Genomic DNA, 27,942 nt, shown 5'->3' on the forward strand with positions numbered 1-27,942 from the left:
TCAGTTTCACTTCAGTTTATTTGAAAATGCAGATGTCGGCGTTTTAACACGTTTTATATAAAGTAAGCATAGACAATAATATAATGTAGAAGTAAAGCAACAGTCCTGTGACCTATTTAAACAAAGTTTAGAGCTGCATAAAATAGCTTGAAAAACACGACTACCATTCCCCCCCTCCCCCCTTAAGGGATCATATTTACACAACAGAAATACTGGGACAGAATGTGATGAACTGAAATCAATACAGGCTTGTGTGAAAACCACATTGTTGGCAACAAATAGAAAACAAGACTCGTACCTACTGCATGTATGTGCAGGACCACGTGATTTAAGTACTAATGCCTTAAGCGTTTGAAGTGTTATATGACCCAGATATTTAAAGAGCAGAGACTCACTGCGGCGAGCAAAACTTAATCCGTGTCATCTAGAAAAGTTAAATAATGATATTCCAGTACCTCCGTAGACTCTACAGTCGGCAAAAAGCAGCACAAATGTCAGTAAAGACAGAAAATAGCACAAAGTTTTTAAGGAAGTTTCCGTTAAAAGCATAAATAGTGAATTATCACCTTTTTACTTAATCTACAAAACTCAACATATTTCTTTAAGTGAAGCTGTGGTAACATGAAGAGATGCTCTGAATTAAAACTATAATCATTATCCAATGTCACAGTGTGTACCCAGGCTGCATTTACACTACAGGCCAACAATGTAGAATCCCATAATGTCCTAAAAGTTATGTTTATAAGAAAATACTGTGCGTTAATTGTTTTATTTGTGCCACTCGTAAAGCGTAAAGTAGGACAGTGATCGGCTTTATTAAGCATCAAAACTCAGATAACCAGGGTTAACAATTTCTTAACTGTAGCTTTAGCTTGGAAATGTCTTAGAATAAAATGTAAATAAATAATAAACACGCTCTGTAGGAGTCAGTAAGTTACCTACAATCTGTTTAATATGTCCAAACATAATGCTGAGAGCAGAAATCACCAAGTTAAACCGAACCAAACAAGTTTACAGCTCAGTGTACCTATCGGGCAATAAAACATTAGTAAATGAGATTCTACTTGTTCATGACGTAAGAAGGCAACACCAGGTAGTTTTATTGGCAGGTTTAAACTTTGGCCTGATAAAGTTAAAAAGACAATCCTTGTGTTTAGACTGTGACAAACTTATTTCAATATAAAAAGGTTATAAAGTAGTATTCCTTCTTCATGTGTAAATCCAGCCTTGAGGACAAAAAAAAAAAACATACACACATTCCCTTAATGGCAAAAAGCTCTAGGCAAAGTTTATAATGTGCCTAATTCTGTTTGTTCTACCACAGCAAAGAATTTAATTTCAGGTGCTGTTAGACTGAGGCAGAATGTATCTAATGAAACACTGAAAGCAGTCGTTTTTAAGGTGGTGAGTATCGTAACTAATTTATTCTCAGGTTGGAAGCAGCAGCAGTGAAGTCGTGTAGTTCTGTGATCTGTGTGTGTCGCTCCGGGTTCTAGTCAGAATCAGACGTACGATTCTTCAGCAAACAGAAGCTGGTCAAAGTCTGGTTCTGCTGTGGGATCGCTGCATCTCCTCAGCCATTCCCTGCGGCTCTCCACTAGGGCGAGCGCCACCTGCTGGCTGCTCTGAGGGTGACTGCGCGGGTGAGAGGAGAAGTAGTCTCTCACGGCTTTGGTGGCATACGGGGAGAGGCAGAACCGGCCCTCTGGCGTCCCTCCCTGTGAGTCCACCTCGCTAACCTTCAGTCCTGGGTCGCTGGGCAGCCTGGCCCGCGTGAAGGTGGCGGCTCGCTCTACGACCTGCCGCTCGGGTTCCGACCCCCGGCGCTGGAAGAGCCTGGGTTTGCATTCATCCTCCACGGAGTTAGACTTGCTTTGCTTGAAGAGGGACAGAGACGCCCCGCTATGCTTGTAAAACAAAGATGGCGACTGCTGCTTCACTGCGCTTGACGGGGAGTCTGAGGAGTGGAACCAGGAGTGGAGACTGCCTGTAGAGCGGTGGTGAGAAGGGGGGCTGGATGAGTCCTGTTTAAGATGTCTGGGCTTGTGGGCCTCTTGGCCAGGCCTCCCTCTTCCTTCTGCATCCTTTGAGGTTCTGCAGGAGGTTTTGGGCTTGGGTTGGCTGCTGGAGGTCGGTTTCCCTCCTCCGCCTGCTTTTCCTTTCTCCGGGACGAGTTTCCCAAGTGTGAGCGACTTCTCAGTGGGTCCCCCCTGTTGGTGGAAACAGAAGAGAATGTAAACTAATTAGTGGTCCTTTTCAGCTGATCTTACAGGTGTACCACGCAATTACCCAGGGGCCCCGACTCCGGCGGTACCAGCAGAGATCCTATGGTGCTGAAAGGTTAGTGGAAAGTGCTGCTGGCTCCCTGTGTTAAATACTTGCTACACGTTCTTGACAGTCCAGCCCTGTAAGGTGTGGCTTCTTGTGTGTCAGTGTTACGGTGAGATCTGCCCATCAGCTTGGAGTGCCACCAGACCTGTTGTGCCTCCTCTCAGTCTAGATATTCTGTTCTGTGGAGGAAGCTTCTTACCACTGATCCTGTGTTGTTAGAGGTCGTTACAGTTTAAATTGGAGTATTTCTTTGTGTGTGTTTCCTGTACATAATGGTCTTTATCCTCCTGTCACACTCAACTAGGGTCAGCAGCTTGCCGTCCCGTTCCTGCGAGAGAGTACTTCTGATGCGTCAGGTGAAGCTGTTGATGTTGGAGCAGTTCTGTGATCCAAGTACAGATCTAAGGTAAGGGTGGGGGCTGTTAAGCAGTCTGTTAAAGATATTCAGTTTACATGTAAGCTACAATCGGGTAGAAGGCTGTTCCATTGTTTATGAACTATGTTTCATCAAGACACCTTCTGTAGCAGTCTGACTGTGGTTGCAGTCTCTGTAGGGGAGGTCTCGTTTTAACTGCTGCCTCAGTGGGGGTTCTAGTAAACAGTGGCACCAAGAGACCTGGCTCTGGAAGGGGAGCACTTTCAATACCTTAATCCTCTCTCCCTCATCTCCTCTGTTCTTAATGTGACATTGGACGGAGAGAAAGTCTGAGGCGTTTGGAAGAAGTTGTACCCAGCAGCAGGAGACAGATCACAGGAGATCACTCTCTCTTTCAGTCTTTTAGGATCATTACGAGCCTCGTACTGCTGCTTTGGATCCAACACAAGTGTAATATAGAACTCAGTGTCCGTTAACCCTCTGTCTGCCAGCAGGTGAAGGTCCTGGACTCGTCCGTTCAAGCTCCATCAGGGTTTGCTGTTCCTCTGGCAGAGAGGAAGATTGTGGGTTTGCAGAGTGAGGCTCACAGTCCCAATAGGTAACGTTGAACTCAACTCTGATCTAACACGGAAACAGACTGTCAGTTGCAAGTTGCCGTCCTGAAAGAGTGGATTAAGAAAGGAACTGACCCTATGTCCCACTCCTTGATGCTCTGTGGTCCAGTAGTTGAGCAAACCTCGGTCACAACCAGTTACAGTTTCTCTTTCCTGTACTAAGATATGCTATGTGCTCGTCTATCTTGAAAAGCAAATTTTGAAGGTAGTTTATAACATTTGTTAATTAGCTATGTAGTTGGCTAACACTTGACTAATATTTATGTCGCTTATCTTTTAACCATTTTAAAAATCTGGTTGTCTTTTCAAGATAAGCAGATTGTTAAAATATGTCACATAAATATTAGTCAACTAGGTAGCTAATTAACAAATGTTTAATTAGCTAGTTATAAACTACCTTCAAAAATGATGAGCACATACAGAAAGTACAGGAGAGGAGAAAGTTGAACTGGTTCTGACCCAGGTTTGCTCAACTACTGGAGCACAGTGGGATTTATGAAGGGTTAATTCCTTTTATTAATGCACTCTTTCAGGATGGTGACTGACAGTCTGTATTCCTGTATTAGATCAGAGTTGAGTTCAACATCAATCAGAAAGCAGTTGGGCTTTTTCATTGGGACTGTGAGCCTCAGTCTGCAAACCCACAATCTTCCTCTCTGCCAGAGGAACAGCAAACCCTGATGGAGCTTGAACGGACGAGTCCAGGACCTTCACCTGCTGGCAGACAGAGGGTTAACGGACACTGAGTTCTATATTACACTTGTGTTGGATCCAAAGCAGCAGTACGAGGCTCGTAATGATCCTAAAAGACTGAAAGAGAAGTGATCTCCTGTGATCTGTCTCCTGCTGCTGGGTACAGCTTCTTCCAAACGCCTCAGACTTTCTCTCCGTCCAATGTCACATTAAGAACAGAGGAGATGAGGGAGAGAGGATTAAGGTATTGTGAGTGCTCCCCTTCCAGAGCCAGGTCTCTTGGTGCCACTGTTTACTAGAACCCCCACTGAGGCAGCAGTTAAAACGAGACCTCCCCTACAGAGACTGCAACCACAGTCAGACTGCTACAGAAGCTGTCTTGATGAAACACATTTCATATACAAACAGCCATATCCCCGATTGTAGCTTACATGTAAACTGAATATGTCTAACAGACTGTTGATGATAGCCCCCACCCTGCGGGTCTGTGATTGGATGACAAATTGCTCCAACAGCTTCACCTGAAACATTACTGTGTACAGGAAACTGACACACAAATCAATACTTTAAACTGTAACCAACTAACATCTTAGGATGAGTGGAAAGAAACTTCTTACACACAGAATATCTTGTCTGGGAGATGGAGCACAGTGTGGCCCCTGGGGCCCTCAAAGCAATGATTAAACTCTCGCCTTAAGACTGACAGCACCTTATATGGATGAACTGTATGAATATGTAGTGTGTATTTGAGTCGCAGGGCACCAGGACTTTCCACAAACCATTCAACACTTAATGATCCATGCTGGTACACCGGAGGACAGGAAGAGAGGGAGTGGTATGACATTACTTGAGACAGCCAAACTCTGGAACAGCATCCAAGATCATCAATCAAGAATGAGGCTGTTTTCATTTACTGTAAATCCTTAATAAATGCAATAAAAAATATTAAAGGGTGGAATTGTGTTATTACTACTCACATGGTAAATGTATAATAAAGTATGTGGATGTAATTAAGACTACAGCTGAAACAATTATCATCTTCATATATAATTTACAATCATACATAATAGAGTAAAGCTGCAAATCCTCACATTTTCCTCCATTAAAACCAGAGGAGGCAACTTTTACCATATCTGCTGAAACTTTCACTATATCCTGACAGAATCTGGGAAAAAAAGATCAGGTTTCAGTGCTCCTACTGGTATTTACAAGAAAACAACCAATCAGAGCAAAGAACAATAGTGGATGGTTGAGACTCAACCATCTGTCTCAGCTCTGATTGGTTGTTTTCTTTCCAGCAGTAGGAAGAACCTGACGTCTTTCACCGATTGCCTGTCAGGAAACAGTGAACATTTCAACATGACATTTTTACAAACGTTACCTACTGCAGCTTTTATCACAACTAATTTCAGTACTTAACAGTTTACTTAAACAGCCACTACCGTAATTAATTGTGCTATTATTACTCACATGTAAATTAAAAATCATAGATAATATACTAAAGCAGCAAATCTTAAAAACGTTTGCTCCATTAAAACCACAGGAGGTAACTGTTATATTTGCTATAACCTTCACTATATCCTGACAATCAGGTTTCTGTGGCTCTTCCTGGTGAAAACAACCAATCAGAGCCAAGCTGAATAAGTTGATTGTTGAGACTCATTCCCAGGTCATCAAACCCTGATGCTAGAAATGAGACTCAACCATCTGTCTCGGCTCTGATTGGTTGTTTTCTTTCCAGGAGCCGGATTATCTGTGTTATACTACTGTCAGGATATAGTATAGATACATAGATACGTTTGAGCAACATAACATTTTTACAAAAGTTACCTACTGCAGCTTTAATGACTAATAATTTCAGTATTTAACAATTAGCACATATAATTTGAATCTATGTAATCTGCCATAATCAAGTTGTTTTACTCACCCCAGTCTTGTCCTCTTCCTCCTTCTCCAAGTTGTCTGGTTGGGTTAGTGACAGTCTGCGGCCTTTCTTCAGCCAGGAGTTTGGGTGGAGGCCCCTGCAGCCTTTCAAGGTCCCCCAGTTAAGTGGTTCTTTGGGTGGGGAGCCTTTTGGACAAGGCCCCGGGTCTGGAAGTCCACTGGAGGTCAGAGCAGAGCTTACGGTGGAGGAGGGGACCATTAAAGAGGAAGAGTTGGAGGGTGGGGGTGTCTTGGTTGGGTTGAGCTCCCCTCTGGTCACCCAGGCGTGGTCACTGCTGGGGGAGTGCAGGGAGTGCAGGGAGTCCAGAGAGTTCAGGGAGGAGCCGGTTGGGGCAGGGGAGGCTGGGGTAGACGAGAGGCTGGAGTAGCTCGCCTCCAGAGCTGCTGACCTCACACTGAGCAGGTTTAACTCTGTCTCACCGCTGGAGTGCGAGTGGCTGCTAGGCTTCTGGGAAAGCTCTTCTTCACCATCTTCATCCTCACCAGTGCTCCCTGAAGCGCACGGCCCAAACTTGGCCAGGTATGCTATAGCCGGCTCCGAGCGCCGCCGCTGTCTGTGCCGACCGTCCAGGGAGGGCAGGTCGAGGGTGGACGAGGCGTCGGCAGTCGCTGCGTCCTGGCTGGGGCTGGAGAGGTCTGGGTCCTGTCTCCTGCCTCTGGTTCTCCCCAGTGGGCGTAACTTCAGGCCATGCGGGCTGTCAGTTTGGGTCTGGTGTACGTCTGGGTCCGTGTCTTGCTCGTAGTCGCTGAACGTGAGGATGGAGTCCAGGCTGCCTTGTAGCGGTTTGGATCGAAGGTGTCTTCTGCTGCAGAAGCCCGGCGACCCACCGCTGCTGTTGTCCAACTCATTCTCGAGACTGTCGTAGGACGAGTCGGTCAAAGGGTAAATCCAGGAGTCTGACGGTCCAGGGAAGAAGGGAAAAAAGAAGGACAGACAGTTAGAAACAAAGTGTGAAAACATTGCAAATAAGAACAACATTAATGTAAAAATGTAAATTAAAATCATATTTTCCAACTTCTAACCCTGTGTCACTTGTGTAATTATAACCTGTTTTATGCCCAAAATAACAATTTTATATCAAAATGGCTCTTTTGATGACTCATTATGAATTTGGGGCAATTCCATAAATGAATCCAATCAAATCTTATGTGTAGCTGTGTCCACTGAGCTGGACTGTTAACATGAATGTTTCCTCTCCCGTTAAAGACTTGAACAGATATTGTTTCTGTACCTGATCCCATCTCGTCAGTGTTGAGTCTTTGTGGCGGTCCTCCAAACAAGGAGGACGGATCCTCTCCCAGAATCTGCTGACAGTGTTCAATCATAAACTTCACCAGCTCACAAACCTGCAGCAGACAAGAGGATAAATACTGACATTTAGCTATTTTATTATGACAACAGTGTAACAATTGTTTTATATTTCTGAGTGTTCAAGGCTGCGTGGAAGCACTGCGACTCTCTTACGTCCTGCTTTCAGCGTTTAAAGTGGATCATTTCTGAGCAGCTAAAAGTGTTACAATGCTTCATGCTTTCTGGAACAAAGTGCTTTTACATTATCTCTACCCTTTACCCTTTCTACAAAGCTGATTTGAGACAATCCTATGAGAAAAGCTTCATGTGGTTTAGAGGTGTTACAGTGCACTCATTAAACACACACACACTGAAAACATGCCTCTATGTTAGATGGCCATACTTTCTAACTCCATAAAGTATTTGTATTTCAAAATCACAGAGTAGAGGCAGTTTCAGGATATCTATCTATCTATCTATCTATCTATCTATCTATCTATCTATCTATCTATCTATCTAGTCAGCAGCGGTTAATAAAGTTCACTATTGTTTCTTAGGATTGCAACTTCTGTGCTATATTTGTGTTTTCTATGGCCTGCAGACAAAACTAACAAACTTCTCTTTGTTACTTAGCCGTGAGCTGGCTTAGACGGACTGATTTAATTGTGTTGCAACAATACTGGGTGACAAAGTCATTACAGAAAGAGAAGTTACAGTGGCCAACTCTATCGAGGTCTAGGTCAAATTCCACAGTGTGGTAGCTGTTAAAGTGATATTCTGCCCCAAATGCTTCAAACTACTTCTTCCTTCCCCTCCCTCACCTTCTTGGCTCCCTCTCCCTCCACCTCAGGGCTACAAGGCGCTCCAGGAGGCCAAAGCATGCTGGGAGCGATGCACACTGATAAATTGAAACTTGTCATCTGGTTCTCCTGGGCGTTGCCCTGGATACCGTGCAGCATGGCCAACAGGTAGCGTAGCAGCAGAGCGTTTTCTTTGGGCAGGCGACCAATCATCCTGCAGAAAGACAGAACCAGGGGATGAATAAGATCTCAGTACCTAAAATAACATAAGGAGTTTTCTCCATGATGCTAGAAGAGGTGGAGTAGCAGTTACCTCTTTACGTCCTGCACTTGTTCTTCCTCCTCATCCTCTTCTTCCAACACGTCCATCCATTCTTCGTACATCTCGCAACACAACAAGCTGCCTGGGATGCTGCGCAAGAAGTCCTGAAAACACGCACGCATCAGGACATTAGTGTTTGTTTAAAGTACTGCGATTAAAATGAATTCAGACAACATGATGGCTGTGACAAATATAAATAATGATTACAAATGAGAAATCTCCGGTGCAGCTGTGTAAAGACGTGACACAGTTTAAGCTCTGTTATCCCTCCAGATAATAAGAGATTATAATCCAGATCACATTAACAAACCAATCTGAACAGCTTGTCCTGCTAACGTAGCTGCATAGCATGTCACACGCAGGCTGAGTAGGATGGAAGCAGATTAATTTTGTGCTTACAGACACGGGTCAAAAAGGTAAACACAGTGACACATATACACAAACCTTTCCCCATGAGGCTGTTCATTAATTAATTAATCTCAAGATAAACAGAGACGACTACAGTTCCACCTGGATTTGAACGTTTGAACGGAAATATAGACACACTCATACTGTTGTACCTTAAAGACTCCGGCTATGATAAAGACGTGATCTCTTGTCAGAGGAAGATGAAACTCTCCGCCGTCCAGAGAGTCCCGCAGCTCCCTGACGGCCCGAGCACCCGCCGGCCGACGGAAGATCCCCCGCGTCCACGAACCCTCGTGGTACAGAAACCCCAGCATTTCCTGGTGAGGGAGAGAGTGTGAGGATGGTGTCATTTCTTTTGGGTGAGAAAGAAGGCCCCTCCTGCTAGCAAATTTATTCTCACTGGAGCAAGATGCCTTTGAAAATTGCAAAAATAGTTAATTTAATAATTTAATTGCCAAAAACAACAGAAACATCACAAAATGCATCACAATGCTGTAAAATGAGGCATTTTAGACTCCCCAGCAAAGACGCCTGTGAATCCTAGAGGTATGGAAATGTTGCCATGCCAACAAATGAAACTAAGATAACATGATAAGCGTTGTACCTGCTAAACATCTGCTTGCTAACATTTTAACTACGAGCATGTGAGCCTGCTGATGTCAGCATTTAGCTCAGTACAGCCTCACAGAGCAGCTAGTGTGACTGTAGCCTCTTAGTGCTGTTTGTCAAAAGGAGAGCACAAGATGCATCATTTACAAAGCAGATCAATTAAATGCTATTTAATTTAGGTTGGACTTTAAACATATTCAGTATGTGAGCAGATGCACAGCATGATGGGACTGGGGGTTACCATCCGCAGACACTTTGCTGCTACTCTACTGTTAGGAGACGTTTGAGGCAATCTGAATAAGAGCATCAGGTTTAACTAAAGGCAGTTAATATAGGTCACAACCTTCACTGAACCCACTCACCATGACGGGCTTTGGCAGCGCGTCCTCTACACAAACACAGCTGAGCGGCTGGCTGAACAGGCAGCCTCGAGCCGCGCCGGTCAGGGACAGTTCGTTCAGGTGAGAAGACGAGCCGCGCCAGAAGGCCCAGGTGATGAGAGAACGCCTCCTTTTAAACGACTTCTGAGAAAAATCTGAAAAGACAACGCAGTATCCCAGAATGCATCAGCACCGACGCTCCAGCTACTATTTTGAACTCCTTTTTAAATTTAAACAACCTGCAGACGATCTCACCTGCAGACAGATACAGTGTTTCAACGGGTCGAGGCTTCAGGATGAACTGGCACTGCTTGTACACCTGCAGCTGCTCCACCTGCATGGCCCTCTGTCTGTCGGGAGGTACCGCGGCGTCCCTGCCAACACCGCCGCCGCCTCCGCCACCTCCCTGAGACATCGTGTGTCTCACATGACTCATCTGGATACTGAAGGGAAACTCATGACCTGAGAGAGAGGAGAGGAGGCAGCATCACACCCTGGAGGCTTGTTATAGTTGCTATAGCATCAACACCACCATAACATCACATTGTTAGTCAGCGCGCACTCTGTGACCCCCTTCGCCTCTTCCCTGCAGGCGCAACATCGCACAACACACACTCCTCTCGGGGAATGAATGGTACCAGTGTGTCTAAAAAAAAACATCCCACCCCTGTGTGAAGGCTTAGAGCAGTCGTTCTCAAACTTTTTCTGTCATCCCCCCCTTCAGAAGCCAAAAAGAGTTCAACAGGAACTGATGATATTTACTCAAACTAGTCTCACTGACCGATTAGAGGATAGGGGGCGTTTTCCCTCTTGGAGATGACCCACAGCTGGAAGTCTTTCACATTTCCCTGAGCAAAAAACAGGAACAAAGAGAGTCAGAAAAACAAGACACAAACCTCCACACAGCCTCAGAGAACTAGAAACCATAAAAACCACATCAGACGGTCCTACAGAGAGCAGGGGAAATGTTTTAGGAAGCTGAGATGTGACAAAGACTCGTATTCTCTTTCAGTTTTCACATGCTGTGACTTTACATCACATGTAACTTGCATAAGCTGATGAGGCGACAGGGCGTCTATGTAAACATCCCATTTCAGAAGAAAATGTTGGTGCTGCTGAAATTTTGCGGCTGCTTCCTCTCGTCCTCGCTCCTCCATCCTTCGGCTCGTGACCCGGAGGTCCGCCGTCATCGAGGATGTTCTGATCGCTTCAGTGTGTTTCGAATGAGATGAGGAGCGAGCAGAGAGGAAGAGCACCCTTCACTGTGAATCTGTTGGGCAGATACTATTGGACAAACTGTTTTCTAAATGATGTCTTTTCATTAATAATCATTTATTTCTATCTGTGCTGCAGCAGTAGATCTACATTATACTCAGAATAGGAGCAGCAGTCATTAGGAGCTCTTCCACGTGTAGTTTTTACACGCCTGAGGGTAAGAAAGGTCAACATGTAGTGATCAACGGTGGATGATTTCATATTCCAAAGCTCCTATCTAATTCAGTCTCACAACAACAACAAGGATTCTGACATGTTCATTTATTTTTTCTATCTTCCATAGAACATAAAGGCAATCAATCATGGATTAAAAATAAATAATTATTATTATTATTGGCTGATAATTATCGTGCATCACTCGAATAAGGTTGTCAAAAAAGTGTCATTTTTGGTGTCTACATTATCAACACAAACAGGCAGTGACTTCTTCACTCACTATAATGCTGAACTGCTGCAAGGCCAGTCGGACCACCTCATTGGTTGAATCCGAGTTGCTGACGGGGAGCGTCTTGGTCTAGATCAGAGGGAGGAGACACACACACAGGATCAATAGGACGTCACACACTTTACACAAGAACTACAAATACACATGAACCTTTAATCACTGGATTGGAAAGTGACAGAGCCAGACAATCCTATAACATCCCCTCAGAGGCAGAGAATGTGTTTGTATATAAAATCTTCATAGTGTTATTACACACACACACAACTTACAACTGCAAAAGTATTGATTCCCTTCCCGTACACTCTCAGAGGAATGGTTTTAGGCTCTTCCTTCTCCTTCTCTTCCTTTATCCGACTGGAGAGGAAGCGAAGAGCAAAGATGAGTGAGATTTACACACACACACACACACACACACACACACACACACACTTTATACTGAAGGCACTTTACCTTTTGAGGAGCGAGAGCCATTTCTCTTTCTGTTCTGCTGAGCTGTGGAGAACATGGAGAAGAACGTCACACACATCTTTACACTCTGTGTGTTCGAGTAACATTTAGGGTTTTTTTCTCAGCCCCACTCGGCAACTATTTGGTTTGGGTCCTTTTTAATCTTTTAATGGGTTTTATCAGTGTTAAAAAGTTTGAATAAGTTCCTGCAGGATTTAAACAGATTTTACTTTCCAGTTAAGCAGCACACTGGTGAAGGCCTGCTGTGTGGGATATTCAGTTTGACTCTCTGTACAAGAGCTCACTGCTCATCCTGTCTGTTTTCTGTTCATGTGGCATGTAAGGTCAAGTTTACAGCATCAGCAATATATTTACTATTGAAACATAAACACATTTTACAACCTACAGCAGCGTGAACGTGAACCATGACCCCGAACAAAGTTATTACAGAGCTGATGTTGGAGACCTTCTGGACATTGTGGTCTAAAACTGTTTTTTATTAAACCATCAGATAGGTTAGATATGTCGAGTTTATGTGAACATTCGCTCGTATTAATCTTTTTATACACCAAACACATTCCAATGTGTGTTTGTGTGTGTCTGTGTGTATACAGCATGTGTGCAGATTTATAACAACATAAATGATGACAACACTGGACTGGTTCCAAGTATTTATTTGTGTGTTGTGTGTGTGTGTGTGTGTGTGTGTGTGTGTGTGTGTGTGTGTGTGTGTGTGTGTGTGTGTGTGTGTGTTACCTAAACATAGCCACACAGTTGCAGGTGGGCCAGCCCATGACGAAGCTCCTGTCTGGGTTGGTGCTTCCCTCACACACCTCGTCCGTGCAGCCTGCCGTCCACATCTCACACACACACACCTGGGCCTTGTGCTTGAAGTGGTTGGCTGATCTGGGAGCGCAGAGAGAGAGACGTGAGCACCAGTGTGAACGCACACACACTCTAATTTTACCCTCAGACCCAAGTATTACCCCTGAAAGACATTGAGGAAATGATCCTCAACTGCCCCTCACAAGGATAAAAAAAAAAACAACACACACACACTTGTGCTTACTTGGCTTTGGCAATCACCAGTATGTCAGTGAACAGGAAGAGGTGTCTGTCCTGGCTCTGCATCCCGGTCTTCAACTGAGCGTGTCCGTGGAGAAGGAAGGACCTATCAGAGCCCGTGAGGTAGGACTGGACCAATGGGCAGGTCTCTGGGCACACAGGTAACAGGAAGCTCTCTCTGGAAGACAAACACATGGAGCCAGAAATTACTGACACATTCACAACTCACAACTCCAATGTGTGGCACAATATAATAAGTGTTAAATGAATTGTCACACACTGGTATAATGAGTCAACTGGGAATCTCAGACTACATTCCCCATCAACCCCTTTGTTTTATGTTACAAAGAAGATCATTTTCTTCCTCTTTGGGGTGAATCTTTTGTTCCTGCACTGCTTTAACATACTAGTTTCTGCAGAATATATATCCAAGTTAAACTGAGGTTTAATGACCTTTTTAATACAACACAGAATGCAATTTAATACTCGTTATAGAAGACCAAGTATGATGGAAACTAGTGAGGGGAAGAAGGCCTTTCAACGATTTACATTTATGTCACATTTTTTAAGTACTTCCCTGCAGTATAGAACAATAAAATAAACACAACCTAAACTTGTTCATTTATTGAAGTCTTTGTTGTAATCAACACTTCCCCATTGTGATAGCTAGCCATGATTGAACAGCCTCCTGCAGCACGATCCACTGTCACAACTATCCTATTTTCAGTTTATAGGTGTGTAAAGAATGCACAACTAACATTGGCAGGAGGAAATATCACAGTTTAGTCAATTAAAACTTTTTAGGACTTTTTTTTCTTGAAGAAACTAAAATTTCATCTGAAGACCTGCATATGCCCCAATTTTGGGAGAATATACTATAATTTCCTTCTTTGAATATTAAAATGACATATTTGATATGTTTTTGATGAAGTGCAAACAAGCGTATCCTCTTTAATATGTCTGAAGATCCTCTCTCACTCTCTAATGTCATTTAGTTCAAAAGGAAAACACAGATACAACCCGCGCTACTGCCACCTCCACTGTCTCAGTGGACATCATACATTATGTAATACTGTAACTTTTCAACCATCGTGACTGACTGGTAATGCTAAGCAGCTGCTAACTCATTGGATCAAACCTCTCTCCTTCTTATAAAGGAGATGCTCTGAGATTTACAGAGTTTATCAGACCTGTTGTGAACAGAAAGACGGTCCGTTTCATATGATTACTATTAGATTATTCACTTCAGATCTCTGTCTCTCTCCCTCGCTGATATCCTTCATCACCAAATATATCTTCCAAATACTGACATATTGAGTTTGCATGATCCACTTTGAGTTGTGTTTTGGTGATAAGAGATCAAAGGACTCCTGTACTCTTCATTATGTAAATTGTATTATGCAATTTCAAGTCATATGTGATGTGATTCGGTTGAGAGTTGAGTGCAGTGTGGGGTCAGGAAATCTGCAGCCTTCAGAATGTCAAATCTAGACTTGCATCCTTAAATTGTTGCTTTTCGAATAGAAATCTTTCAAAATTGTTCATAAATAAATAAATCAAGCGACTGAATGTTTATTGTTCCAAAATCACTGTTTGCTTTATTAGTGGACTTTTTAATTTTGTGTACTAGTTTTGTTTACTTCAGGACCGGGTTACCATTCACAGGAATATTTGGACCTTTTTGGAATTACGCTTATTCGCTTCCTTTTCAACACTTGGATGAAAAGATTAATATATTATGATATTAACTATAAAGCTACAGCCCAGTTATCTTAGCATAAAGACTGCAAACATGGGGGAAACAACTCATAGTCATGAACCAGTAAACAAAAATAATAATATAATAATGAAAATGAAAAGCAATAAAGAAAAGAAATAAAGCAATCAAAGCTTGTGGAACAATAAACACCTACCCTAGTTACACAATTAGTGCATACACAAGAGGGTGGTATCAATCTTCTTATTTAACTGTCAGCAAGATGGCAAATAAGCGTATCTCCTATAACGTTGAATTATTCCCTTCAGAGGGGGTGAAAGGGGAAAATTAGGTAACAAGCTGTAAACAAGTCACTTTTCAGATCTTTACATGCTCACTTCAGTTGCACTCAAGACTGATTGAAACCAAATTAAAGAAAAAAAATGTAGAAAACAGGGAGTATGACTGCTGAGTGAGAGTGACAGTCCAGGTGGGGGTTCAGCGAGGTGTGTCCCCCCCGCCCCCGTATGGAGGCTTTTTAATTAGGTTATTTCTTCTTCACTTTCTCGGTCCATATGTTCAAAGGCAGAGTTATTAATAGACGCCTGATCCTCTGATAAGTCTAGGTACAGGAGGATTATCTATCCCAGTGGATTCAACACCTCACTCTGGGTTGTGCCCTGGGGCATGTGTGAGTGTGTGTGAGTGTGCACGTGTGTGTGTGAGTGTGCACGTGTGTGCGTGTGTGTGTGAGTGTGGCCTGACCTCAGTGACCTCAGTGACCTCTGTGTAAGAGAACTGGGTGAGGTATGACTGTTTCTGAGGATGTTAGCACTGACTGCCTCACCCCTGTTGAGCTGCTGCTGGTGTCTGTGGTGAACTATCAGCTGAAGGGAGGCTGACAACATGAACCGGGATGATAACGCCTGATATCTCTCAGCTGATCATTCTGTTTCCTGCTCTGTGTTCCAGTCGAAGTGGTGTGTTTGCACCTCTCCTAGATACAGGAGTTTTAAAATGGAGAAGAGCTCCCTTGGCGGGTGTTTTGTCCCTTCTGTCATAGCAACACTGAACAAACTGTCCTGCTGACACTGTTACATAGATCCAGACTCATTGGTGTGAGTGCATATACGTGCATGCAAACAAATCTCCCTCTGGGACAATAAAGTTTATTACTGCGTATGCTTTTAAGGGAAGATTCGGGTAATAAATAATATAAAAGAGAGGACATGGGAACAGAAGTTAAGTATTCCACTGGATTTACTGAAATCGTGCAATGTGCGATGTTCAGTTTTAAAGGGAAAACTGTCGCCACAATACGACATCATGTAGAGAGAAGTCACACCACAGAAACATCCAGACACTACATCAGTGAACTAGGGTATTTGTAGTTAATTGACCAACAAAAGGCTACTACACCATCAACATGGCGGCTCATTTTTGGTTACATTATAAAAATATTTCACTGAAATGTGTTTCTGAAAACATTTGAGATGAGAAATAATCAGCGCAGTTGCAGTTTTGGTAGTTTCCAGCTGGGGCGTAGTGAGCTAGACCTCTACTTTATGCAAATGAGGAGTGGCCAGTGCGCGTTTTACGAAATGTGCCGCCGGGATTTATTAGATCTCCACATTATAATTTGTTTTAAAACACTGATAAACCTATAAAATAAGCTGCTGCCTTAGTAAACCAGGAGCTAAATACACAATGCGGCTGTAAATTCACTGGAAACCACAGCACACATTTATATTATTAAATGTATTCCACTGTACCTGGAGAGGGTCTTGGACCTGGTGAGAGCCTTGGTGATGACCAGAGACGGGGCGGACTGGCGCCGATAACTCTGAGACTTCATCCGCTAAAAGAGACAAAGAGAGACAACATGAAGTTCACCCCAACTAAATACTGACTATGTCTTATTATTAACACACAGGTTTAACATGTATGTATCCAGAATGTAACAGAAATCATCTAAACTAACTTTTTGTATTTTTTTTGTGGGAAAGAAATAAGTTTCTATCTTTAGATTTAAACAATATTCATATTACAGTAAAAACACCAAATTCATCTCTTATTTATCTCAACATCACTTCATCTCTAGTCAGTTCATGTTGCTTTGCCCCAGCAGTTCACCAAGCCTTCAATTTGCAACAATTTGGATTTTAAACAAAAAATATTTATATTTAATAAAAGTTTTTAACATCAGAAGCTTATAAATGTCATTGTAGGCCATAACCTCTTTAACACATAAAACAGCTGTAAAATAATCTTAAAGAAACCATTTACCTCTATCTGCGTCACACTGACCACACTGCCCTGCACAGCTAAAAAGCTTTAAATCTCACAAAGACAGAATTTCCTCCACGCTTATGTCATGTTTGCACTTTCCTCATCCGTTACATAAGACATCATGTTCAACCCATTCATCACATCATTGGGACCTGTGGCCTCCAAAAGGACAGCGACAGCAGGTTGAAGCAGGAGAATTTAAACACAGAGGAAGGTCGGAGCGTGAAGGTGACAACGTTTTACAGTCTGTATTACCTTCAGCACTCAGCAGCCTCTATCTGTCTGTGCTATGACCTCCTGACCTCTCTCACACCTCAGCTACTGGAAAAAGCCAGCAGGAGACTGTCATTTAGGTATTTTTATAAGTGTTAAAATTGTGTCTGTCAAATATCATAAACTAACTTCTTGAAGCAAGTCTTTTACGTTGAGATGAAATCAGAATAGACTCAAATATGGCACTTCCACAGTGAATTAATCCGCTGTTCCCACCAGCTGCTGCTTGCAACCATATTGAGATCCTATTTTTCTCTACTGGATCCTATTATCCTCATTTCCCCACGAGGATCATTAAAGGTGCATTTAATCTAATTGTAAAAGGATTTGTGAGTGTGAAGCAGGGTGACAAACAACCATTACATAATCACAGCTCTTTCATTGTGTGTCAGATTATAACACACTCTGTGACACCTAAAGGTTATTGTGTTTGCTATGATTATTCTTATTGTTCACAGGGACTCTAACTTTTGAGTTGTAGGATTGAACTGAGGCGGATGTGAATGAGCACAGTACACTATCTATCTGACTGCAGCCAACTACACTGACATTTTATAATTAATGGCAGTGTACAAGTAACAGTGTAACCACAGTGGCTCCAGTGGACCTGTTCAAATCCACCATGATGGGTTGAAAAAGGACTCGATCTTTATGAATTCAAACATTTTAAATGGTTTCACCTAGAAGCAGCAATTTACAGATTATTCTTCGAGGGTCACACGACCGACAGAGACAACTGTAGGCGAATACTAACCACTGTGGGCTAGTTTTGTTAGCTCGATTAATGGATGTATTGTTTAGAAGCTAAATACCCCGCTGCAGCTCCGCCTCGCTTCCAATTTTGCCCAGTGGCCACGGAGCATTTTCCTCATAGACCACCATTATAACAGACGTCTATAAAACTGTTTACAGGACATCGTGAACTGCACACAAAATCAATTGTGATTAATTTTTTTAAATCCACGGATGTTTTATATTTGTAAAACTTTTCTCGGGCGAATAAAGTGATTTAAAAATCAGTGATGTAAAGTCTACGAGCCGCCATGTTTGCATCCAGTATCCAGCTCTAAACAATGCCTCCATGAATCGTCTACTTGTACTGCAGAAGACACAGTGAAGATAACACGGCTCTGTCTCCGTCCACCTGTTGCCTTTCCATATTCTTTCAAAGCTTTTTAGTTTTTGAATTGTTTTATCAGTTTATTTACTTTCTTAGCATTATATAAGAACTATGATTATGAGACAAACAAACTTGTAGCAAACAAAACTCTGAGTATAAATAACAATGCTGTTTCTAGTTAATCAGATTTTGACATTGAAGGATCCTGAATTGTTTGTATTTCAGGTATTTGTCTTTATAAATTGTGAGAGAACCATAAAACCAGTGTGCATGTCCACACATTTCTGACATTTTTACAATGTATGATGATTGATTTAGCGAGGTCACACAGTGGTGAAACATTCCTTACACTCCATCCACAACATGACAATGTTACCTTTCACCCCTAAAAACGACCCAACGTAAGCGAACGTGGTTTAATGGTGGGATGTACTGAGCGACAGCAGCTCTTACATTACGGAGTGTGTTTCAACACAAAGCAGCTTAAGAGGATATTCATTCATCGAGACTGTTTCCATCATGCTGCCAGCAGGTGCAACAGGTCTGAAAGAACCAGGACGCAACTTCCAGCTTTAACCTTTTAAGTAAGATTCTGTGCAAAATATACAGAATATACGTCTCCACTGTATTTATTTACTCATGCTGAGACCAGCAGTGATACTGTATTCCTCTATCTTTTTGATTCAGTACATACTGTACAGATGAGAAGCCAGAGCCAAACCTTGTATCAATCATTAATGAAAACAAGGACGCAGCACACACTGCTGCCAAAAACCAAATATATTCAATTTACAATGATATGAAACAGAGAAAAGCTGCAAATCCTCACATTTAAGAAGCTTAAACAAGCAAATGTTTGACTGTTTTTATTTAAATTAACCGATTATATTGTTGGCCATTCATTTTCTGAATCGTGCAGAAACCAACATAAACAACAACCCAACTGCTGACCTTTGGGTCTGATTTTGAGATACAGCTATGATCTATATTAATACATACATACATACATACATATGTAAACAGTAACAATAGGACATCAATTTACCTCATTTATACATAACAATGGTGGTAAATAACCAATTAATGGTTGAAAGCTACATTAGTTCACCAGTTGGTGGTGATTGTTCAAGTATTTGGGCTAATATAATAGAGATGAGATTAAATCTAATAATTTAATTAATAATTTAGTTGTAAAATGTTATTTTTTTACAACTATTTAGCATTTATAAGCGATTTAAAGTACTTAATAGATTGTTTACACTATAATGATGTTGTAAGTAAATATGACATTTTACTGATAACTGAATACCTAATTAATAAATATTGGGCATAAAATATTAATATATATATATTAACTGTTTAAGGGAGACACATCATATTGTAGTATTGGTAGGATTACATAGTGAGTACAACTATGTTGCCTTACCCAGCCTTCATTGTTTATACACCAGTAACAGAAGCTGAATGACTCATAGTGGTGGACAAAAACATTTCTAAACACAACGACATTGTTTGTTGTTAACCATTTATTATACTGCTTATTAATTCAGTTGGGGAGAGGATTTTAAACTTAATGTCAACAGATTTAATTATTATGAATCAGAGTTCTTAGCATCTAATTGGTTTGATACTTTACAAATTCTTTAATTCAATCTCTAAACTTTTTCCAAACAGCCAGCTCTCTGTATATGTTGGCCTCTCTGAGCACCACTATAACATTCCTGTTGTTTATGGTTGTCTGCGGTATTTTGTACACCATCCTAACTTCCCTTGTTCGGCTGTGTTCATGGAGGCTGTGTGCCACTGAACTCACCTCTCACCCGACAGGACCGCGTTTACAAAACACTCATTCGTGTGTGTGCTGCCTCAGAGGGGAATATGATGGTTTTCTCTCATTTGATAAAAGAAAAATGGAAAGAAAGAAGCTTAAAAAATAAGAATATATTTTAATTTGATAAAGCGCGTGGTCTCTCTACTTTGCGCGCAGTCTGGTTTAAGTTGATCCATTACGCTTACAGACATTAACAAAGACTGGGAACAGTTCATACCCGCTTGGTCTCCTGCTGCCCGCCGCCTCGGCCGAGGCTGTCCTGTTGCTGTTGTGGAGACATGTTGTCCATCCAGCCTCCAGACGCCCGACGGCTCACTGCCCGACTGTCCTCAGGTGATGCGGGGGAGAGAGAAATCCCATTAATAACCTCCGTCTCCGGAGGACAGAAACCATCTCAACACAAGCTCGATAGAAGTCGCCGAAAAAAAACTTTTGAGTGTGCGAGCTGGGAGACGGAAAACCTGCGAGGAGGGGAAGAAAAAGTTAAAAAGAGAACAAGCTCAGCTGATCCACAGATCTGCTCCACTATCAATGAAAGACTGTGCTGTAACCAAAAGCAGCTCCTGTCTGGATTATCAGCTGCTGTGCCACTTCTTAATGCGCCTTTACGCACTGAACGGAGGCGGCGCCGATACGCGGCGAAAAATAGGTCTACCTATTTTTAACCACATCGCTCCATTGATCCAGCAGACAATCAGATTCACACTAAAAAACAACAACAATGACAACAAACTGCAGGAGGGATATTTCACCCCGCTGTCTGAAGCTGATCAGACTGCATCTGCGGTCTACTATCAACACTTCTGTCGTACAAACATTTCTCAGAAGCTTTTACTCTCAGTGATTTAATTAACTCATTATCTGATGTAAAGGTGAATAAAATAAAAACTTGCAGAACATTCATGTAGTTTAGTAAATAATTAAACGTATTACATCTTTTTCCACATTTATATAGTCTAAAATAATGCAAAATGCCCCTGTTGATAGTAAACAATAAAACAGGTGTAATCTGACATCAACTCACCGTTTAAAATAACCAGAACCAGAGTAAGTTTCCACACACTGGAATGACTTTACTGTGACCTGACTGCTGTTGGTAGTGCATGGGGAGTTTGTGTTTACAACTTATAAAACATGTGTTGTTATAAATTAACTACCCAACAGTATATACAAGTACAGCTGAAATGGTTAGTCGATTAATCAATTAGTTGATCACAAAATATGAGGATTTGCTGCTTTTACCTTTAAGTTAAAAGCAACTAACTATTTTAATGTATGTTATAATTTTGATATTTCTTTGCATTAATTGAACTATAAAGGCTTGTGGTGGTGTCACTTTAGGCTTTGCATTATTGTGACAGCATTTCTCACCATTTGTAGAATTTTTAAAAACTAAATCAATTGACTGAGAAAAATAATCAGATCAGAAGCAGATTAATCCATGATGAAAACAATTATTAGTTGCAGTCCGATATACAAAATGAGCTCCACCTCAACCAACTACATCAGTAAGATCCTGTTTTTTACATGAGTAATAATCTAATGATATAATACTCTTAAGGATTACTACTACAGTACCTTTCTACATATTGGGCACTAATAAGGTCAGGTAAAAAAGTTTGGTTTTGCCTTTATTATTATTATTATTATTATTTACACATACAGCACTGGAGTCTGTGGGGAGATTGGAGGAGGACAGTAGAGCCAATATCATCAGCACAGATGAACAAACTCACAGGAATCCTGGGAACTTTTTGTACACTAGAACAAGTTATTTAGATCCAATAGACAAACGTTATCAGATTATGGGTCTGATGCTCACTGTCAGTACAGTAGCTCCAAGCTCCACGTCAGTCTGAACACACATTATTAGATTCCAGTGTCTCTGGGATACAGTCGTGAATAGTACTGACTGCAATCTAGGCCATAAGGTTGTAATGTAGGACGCATTCAAACCTTTAAGTGAAGCCATCCTCCTTCAATAAACGAGACGTCGTCGTTGATTTGTGAAGCATATGTCCCAAAGATGTAATAGGATGTTTACAGTGAATATTAAGATTCATTTAGGTCTACATGCATAATGGATACAAGCAAACACCTGACTTTACGCAGGGGAGGGAGTCAAGATTTTTAAAAGGGAGCTTGTGAACTTGGCACAAAGCAACTATTGCCCCAAAATCAATTGTCCTTGTAGAAACAGAAGTGGGCCACAAACTGGGCTAAAGAAGAACCAGGCCAGAAAGTGAAGACTGCGGAGACCCAGAGTATTCATTCCCCAAATTGGCCACAATCAGCCCCGTTAAAACTGGATCACTTCAATGATTAGCATCCCTCGTGTTGATAATGAACAGCCTTGGGCATGGCAGAGAAAAGCAGCGCGCACCCCCCTCCTCACTGGCTCCCAACCCTCCCGCTACAAACACACTTCTTCCACCTTAAAAACATCAATCAGTTTGCTTTGACTGTATCACAGAGGTTGTCCGAATGTTGGAGGCAAAAGTAATCCTTCATATCTCACTGCGACCGGTCACCTATATTCAGTCATCACGCTGAGAGCCCAGAGAGAGAGAGAGAGAGAGATGAAATGCTTATTCATTAAACTAAACGAGCATAAGAGGGATGGTTAGTGTTCTCAGCGGGGGATCAATAACCAACATCGACTGTCCCCCCCCAAATACTTTGCATTTTAAACCTTATGTCTGCTAACAAACAGAAACACTATAAAACTTCTTCAGTTTCACTTCTAATGGAGCCAAAGGCTGAAAAAACAATGATCCTGCCACAATACAACAATTACCTCTGCACATCAATTATACCCGTGACCCAAATAGCAAATTAAATGTCTTAAGCTCTAATTTAGTGGACTGTAACAGCATCTAATCTCATTTATAATATCAGTTTTAATAGGACAGGCAAAAGTTATCTATAAGCATGACTTAACAGAAACTACTGTTAATCACTCAACTAAGGGGTTACATAACCTTTCTTGCATGTAAATATACCAATCAACAGTATAAAACAAATAGTACATCGTTGACAATCAATAACTTTACAAGAGAACAAAAGGTCAAAATCAGAGGCATCAACAGCACTGTGGTTTTATAAATCATCTTTATTTACTGTTGATACAACAGGACTTTTGATAACCTACCTGTGGAATCAAACAACTGAAAACTATTCATGTGGCTGACTCTGTTCTATAAACATAATCAATCTAAACTATGGACCCTTTCCATTAGTAAGGATCTGTATCTTTGAATATTGAGATTAACAGCAGTGGAAAAGTCAATGTCTGTCACTTAAAGGACCAGTGTGTACGATTTAGTGGCAGAAGGGTGACCCGCTTCTCACATCTCATTCTAATGTAACAAAAATAAAAGCTCCTATATTCAGGCGATAAAACACTGATGAAAACATACCTGTGAATATTATATTATGCCTAGACATCCTCCAAAATGATACACACTGGACCTTTAAATATGAAACAGCTTCTATTCATGAGGTATCACAGTGACAAAATCTCCATTTTGTGGTGATTGATATCAGAAATGTAAGAATATAATACAGAGAAAGAGGGATTGTCGTTGAGTTACTAACTCCGACTATTCTCTACTGAGATATGTTCAACTGAAGTCAGAACATACATACAGAGCATAACATTTAAAAGACATTACAGTGGACATGCAGAGGTGTAGACTACTGGAATAAAACACGATCAATAATGTGTACTGACTGCGTGTGTGTGTGTGTTACCTATTATATTTATTCCTTCACTGGACGCAGTACACGAACGGGGCCTGTAAGAGATGAGAAACAATAATATTTAAAACAAATATTCTGTAACACTTAGCATACATTAGCAAACATTTTATAAACACAATGTGTTCCTGTATTGATGAACTGACAGTGCACTGTAACATCTGCAGTAACAAATTAACTTTCAGTCACTTCAGGGAAATCGCCTGTCTGGCCTCATTTATATATAGATGTTCACATCAAAGTAAGGTTTTAGAACAACTTATAAGAGGTTTTCTGGCCAAGTCATACTTGACAGACGATGACAAAATCTTTGCAGCTGATACCAAACATCGATTTTTAGAGACCAGTGGAGCAATTACTGTTGAAAAACAAGCTATTATCCTGTCAATATGATAAAAGTAGGTCTCCAAATCCAATTAGAGTGACCATTAATGAATGCTCGGCCTGATGTAAGCACAGATATGATTTTCAAATACAGTGAAGCTGGTGAAGTTCTCAAAAGCTGCTCCTCTTCAAACAACCCACAGGTTTAAAATGGACTAAGATTTGGTAAGTATCATTTCTTATACGACTGTGTCATTACATCTTCCCAAACACTGTTGACATATTCTCATAAATCCCACCCATCTCATGTGTCGCTACAATGTACCCCCAGAGCCTGAACTGGACAAAAAAAAGGTGCCAGTATGCTGATTCAGCACAACTCCAACCACAACATAACCCTGATTCTTTTGGGGTTTGGACATTTTAAACCCTTTTTTCTTAGCGTTAAACTGTTTGCACTGGCAGTACTTTTTCCCCCACCCATACTCTGCCTCTGATTAGCTCTGACCCTGACTTTAGGGGAGAGCACCTCAGCAGTACCCAATAAAACTAAGGGTACTCCTGTGGACAAACGTCCGAAGGGCTGGTACTCTGTGCCTGTGACTACTTGCATTGTGTTCGCCTAAATTCAAACCCATTTCTGAAGATCCCTTTTTCTAATGTTCTTCCTGGTTCTTTGACTGCTGTCCTTGCCCAAATCCCTAAAATGTATCAAATAAAAGTACATTCACTGAAATCCATAAACTGCCTTTACAGCCCAAATAACTAGAGAGCCTTTAAGTTATCATGTGACCCAGCATCAGTATGAGTATAGGTCTGAAACTCACTCTATTTACTGTACACAAATCCCTTATAAACACATATGATTACTTATACATGTCACATACATACACATAAGACACACAGCCGTTTTCTCTCATCGTTTCATTAGATGTCATGATAAAGTCAGAGCCCTGCTGAACTCCTACAAAGTCACATTCACAGTAATTGTGGTAAAACCGGGTGGTGTTATGTTGATGCAGAAGCACTAATATAATGCTTTATGCACATAGAAAGGCAGATTATGCAAAAATATAGTTCAAGAGAAATATGCAGAAAGATACAAGAGAGGAGAAAATGAAATGTATTTACCTGTTATAAAACTATTCTTTAGATTCCATGACACCTGGTCAGGATATATCACATGTCCAAGATCCAGTGAAACAAAGAGAGCAAACAGAGAGCCAGAGTTTGTGTTTTAACCGATGCTACGTGCACAGATAACACTCTCCAGAGAACATTGTGAAGTAGTTTTAAAAAATGGATTGTAGAAGGCCTAAACAGAGGAACGCCAAACGTCCTTTAGAACTGAGTAAAAAAAAGTGAAATATTGGCCACATGAAGGTGTCCACTCCACAACAGTTGACCTGTAAGTCATATAATTGGTATGTACAATGTTTGTCAAGGGCATCATTTTCCAGATGGGTCAAACACGCACACAGATACACCTGATTGACAACTCTACCACTCCGTCTCCAAACTCAGCCACACCCACAGCCTTCACTAGATGGGGTTGAACATGCATCTGCACTGTCTAAGTGTAGCTGCTCTGTCAAAGAGAAATCTGAGAGATTTCCACATTTGGTTTGTGGCCCATTAGATGATTTCACAATGTAATATCATTATTTAGTGCCAATGCTGGAAGAAGTTCAACCGTTTATGAACCACAATCTTTCCCTGTTCTTAACCCCACCATAATTACAATGTGCAGATATTGTAGTGTTAAGGCTATGAAGTAAAAAAAACATTGTCATTGAATATATTACATGGATTCACACAACCGTTCAAATATAAACAATCTTGTGTGGCAATATGATTAGGATAGAAGGAGACTTAACATATGCCAACATGATACCTACATCTATATACACTTATTTTGTTATTATAGTTCTGATAATAGACTCTGGAGGATCAATATTTTGTGTCAAATTACTGACTTCTTTGTTGTCATGCAATAATATAATGTGCTTTGACCCTTATCAAAATATAAAATGTGGCAATTTAAAATGTTTTCGCAGTACATTAAAAAAAAAAAAAAACACCTTTCTGACTTCTCATCGCAAATACCATTTAAAACAATCAGACTTACACGGTTAAAGGTAGTAAAAGGAATTAAAGTTACTTGATAGTGAATCTGTTTTAGCTGTGTGTTCACAGACAAAGCAGTAACATTGCAAGAAGGTGGAATTCAGTGGGATAGTGTATGTTAGGTAAATTACAAAAGAGAATAAAATCTATTCTAACCACAAGCCATTTGAGCCACTCTCGATCAGAACTGAGCTCTGACTGTAAAACAAGCCACAAGGTTGAGAATCTGGGATTCAGGCATTTGGTGGTTGAAGTTATTTAGCCAGATTTGGTTCATTTACGGTCAAGTTTAAGGAAAAATGGGCAATTCTTTAAAATCACAACGAGACAGAGCTTCCTACAAAAGTTTTATTTCTCTTAATCATCAAATACAGGATGCTCCAAAGCTGCAAAAACATTCACTACATGTTTGAACATGGAATTAGTTTCAGTAACAGTGTTTAAAAGGAGAGGACAAAAATATCTACAAACGGAGGAATGTATGACTGAATGTAGATATTAGATTGTTTACTTACAGGAACTTTTCTCGTTTTTGGTGTGACACTTTTCAGTTTGAGAGATCCGCAATCGTGTTTTCACTCTAATCACCATCCAATATAATTTATCTTTTTTATAGAGCAGTTTAATAAAGTGTATCCAAGACCACAGCAGGCAGAACAACTGCAAAGCTGTCTAACCAAAAAGGCCTTTCTCGAAAATGCTATGAAACTTCAGCACACACACCAAAAAAAAGATACTGTTTCATTCAGACAACATAGAGGAGGAACATACGTGGTGAAAACTATGATGTATAAACATTACAAGTGTACATACAAAGCTTTATCCTGTAGTTTTGTCACAAGTAAATCCCTCAGTGACAACTTGAGATACAGGGGAAAAAAAGAGTTTTATCTATGTACAAAACCGACAAAAGAAATCTGATTTTCTTTCAGCAAAAGGTATCCACATCATGGCAGGGAGGTGAATCGCGGAAAACAGAAAAAGTCGATATCGGGATGGGACGGTAACAAAGATCCATGAGAACTGAACCAAGTTAGTATCTGCGGCGCTTGTTATTTGGCCCATCAAAGACCCCCCCTACTGGGTTCCCCCTGCCAAATCCTGGGGCTGCTCCAACTTGGGGGCCCAATGGCTGCTGTTGCTGCTGCTGCTGTTGTTGCTGCTGCTGCTGCTGCTGTTGCTGTTGCTGCTGTTGTTGCTGTTGCTTTGGGGACTCAACCTCTGGTCGGCCCCCCATTGTCCCACCCTGCGAGTATCTATCGCTTCGCTGTTGTATCATGGAGTCAGCGTTAACAGAAAAGGCCGAGAATGATGTGAAATCGAAAGAGCGATTGTATTAAAAAGGCACGGGGAGGTTGTTTGGGGGTCCGACACAAATAGAGTTTATCCAGAAAAAAGATTTCAAAGTTCATCAGTCAGGGTTTAGTTTGATCCAAGTGCCGCCATCCGAGAGTAAAACGTGTGTGAACCAAACAGACAAAGGGAGAGAGAAGAATAAGACTATTAGTTAAGTCTACAGTTTT

At 41.2% G+C, this 27,942-nt stretch overlaps 2 protein-coding genes across 7 annotated transcripts in view; both read right to left on the reverse strand.

The window, feature by feature from the left end:
• On the reverse strand, positions 1 to 23,996 carry LOC127378487 (rho GTPase-activating protein 20-like). 3 transcript variants are annotated; one of them, XM_051427350.1, is made up of 17 exons: positions 23,963 to 23,996; positions 20,427 to 20,532; positions 16,469 to 16,554; positions 13,005 to 13,178; positions 12,692 to 12,841; positions 11,939 to 11,980; positions 11,758 to 11,842; positions 11,480 to 11,557; positions 10,550 to 10,616; positions 10,024 to 10,230; positions 9,751 to 9,923; positions 8,932 to 9,096; positions 8,363 to 8,475; positions 8,071 to 8,263; positions 7,191 to 7,305; positions 5,942 to 6,855; positions 1 to 2,210 (listed from the first exon to the last, which is right to left on the reverse strand). In XM_051427350.1, exons 2-17 carry the CDS (start codon positions 20,496 to 20,498, stop codon positions 1,503 to 1,505), a joined length of 3,342 nt encoding a protein of 1,113 aa, XP_051283310.1. In that variant the 5' UTR covers positions 20,499 to 20,532; positions 23,963 to 23,996; the 3' UTR covers positions 1 to 1,502. The 3 variants fall into 3 exon arrangements, with proteins under 3 accessions (XP_051283310.1, XP_051283309.1, XP_051283311.1); XM_051427349.1 differs by lacking the exon at positions 23,963 to 23,996 and having other exon boundaries at positions 20,427 to 22,754; XM_051427351.1 differs by lacking the exons at positions 16,469 to 16,554; positions 20,427 to 20,532; positions 23,963 to 23,996 and adding an exon at positions 15,544 to 15,670.
• Positions 23,304 to 27,942, reverse strand: part of pspc1 (paraspeckle component 1) — a 14,740-nt gene continuing 10,101 nt past the window's right edge. For 2 of the 4 annotated variants that reach the window (XM_051427352.1, XM_051427353.1), the window contains exon 10: positions 26,754 to 27,686. In XM_051427352.1, coding sequence (XP_051283312.1) covers positions 27,453 to 27,686 — 234 coding nt within the window. In that variant the 3' untranslated portion in view covers positions 26,754 to 27,452. Of the gene's footprint in view, positions 24,007 to 26,753; positions 27,687 to 27,942 lie in introns of those variants that run through there. The other 2 variants (XM_051427354.1, XR_007888058.1) reach the window with 2 other exon arrangements.

Source organism: Dicentrarchus labrax, unplaced genomic scaffold, assembly GCF_905237075.1.
Source record: "Dicentrarchus labrax unplaced genomic scaffold, dlabrax2021, whole genome shotgun sequence".
NCBI classification, from domain to species: domain Eukaryota; kingdom Metazoa; phylum Chordata; class Actinopteri; family Moronidae; genus Dicentrarchus; species Dicentrarchus labrax.

What these genes read in the sequence shown, in the direction of transcription:
- LOC127378487 (XM_051427350.1), bottom strand. Translation starts at nt 20,498, where the DNA reads ATGGACAACATGTCTCCACAACAGCAACAGGACAGCCTCGGCCGAGGC. An exon ending in GAATCAATACTTTTGCAGTT is followed by an intron (nt 11,558 to 11,757) that starts GTAAGTTGTGTG and finishes CCTCTGATCTAG; the next exon opens with ACCAAGACGCTCCCCGTCAG. An exon ending in CGCTGCCAAAGCCCGTCATG is followed by an intron (nt 9,097 to 9,750) that starts GTGAGTGGGTTC and finishes CTCCCTCACCAG; the next exon opens with GAAATGCTGGGGTTTCTGTA.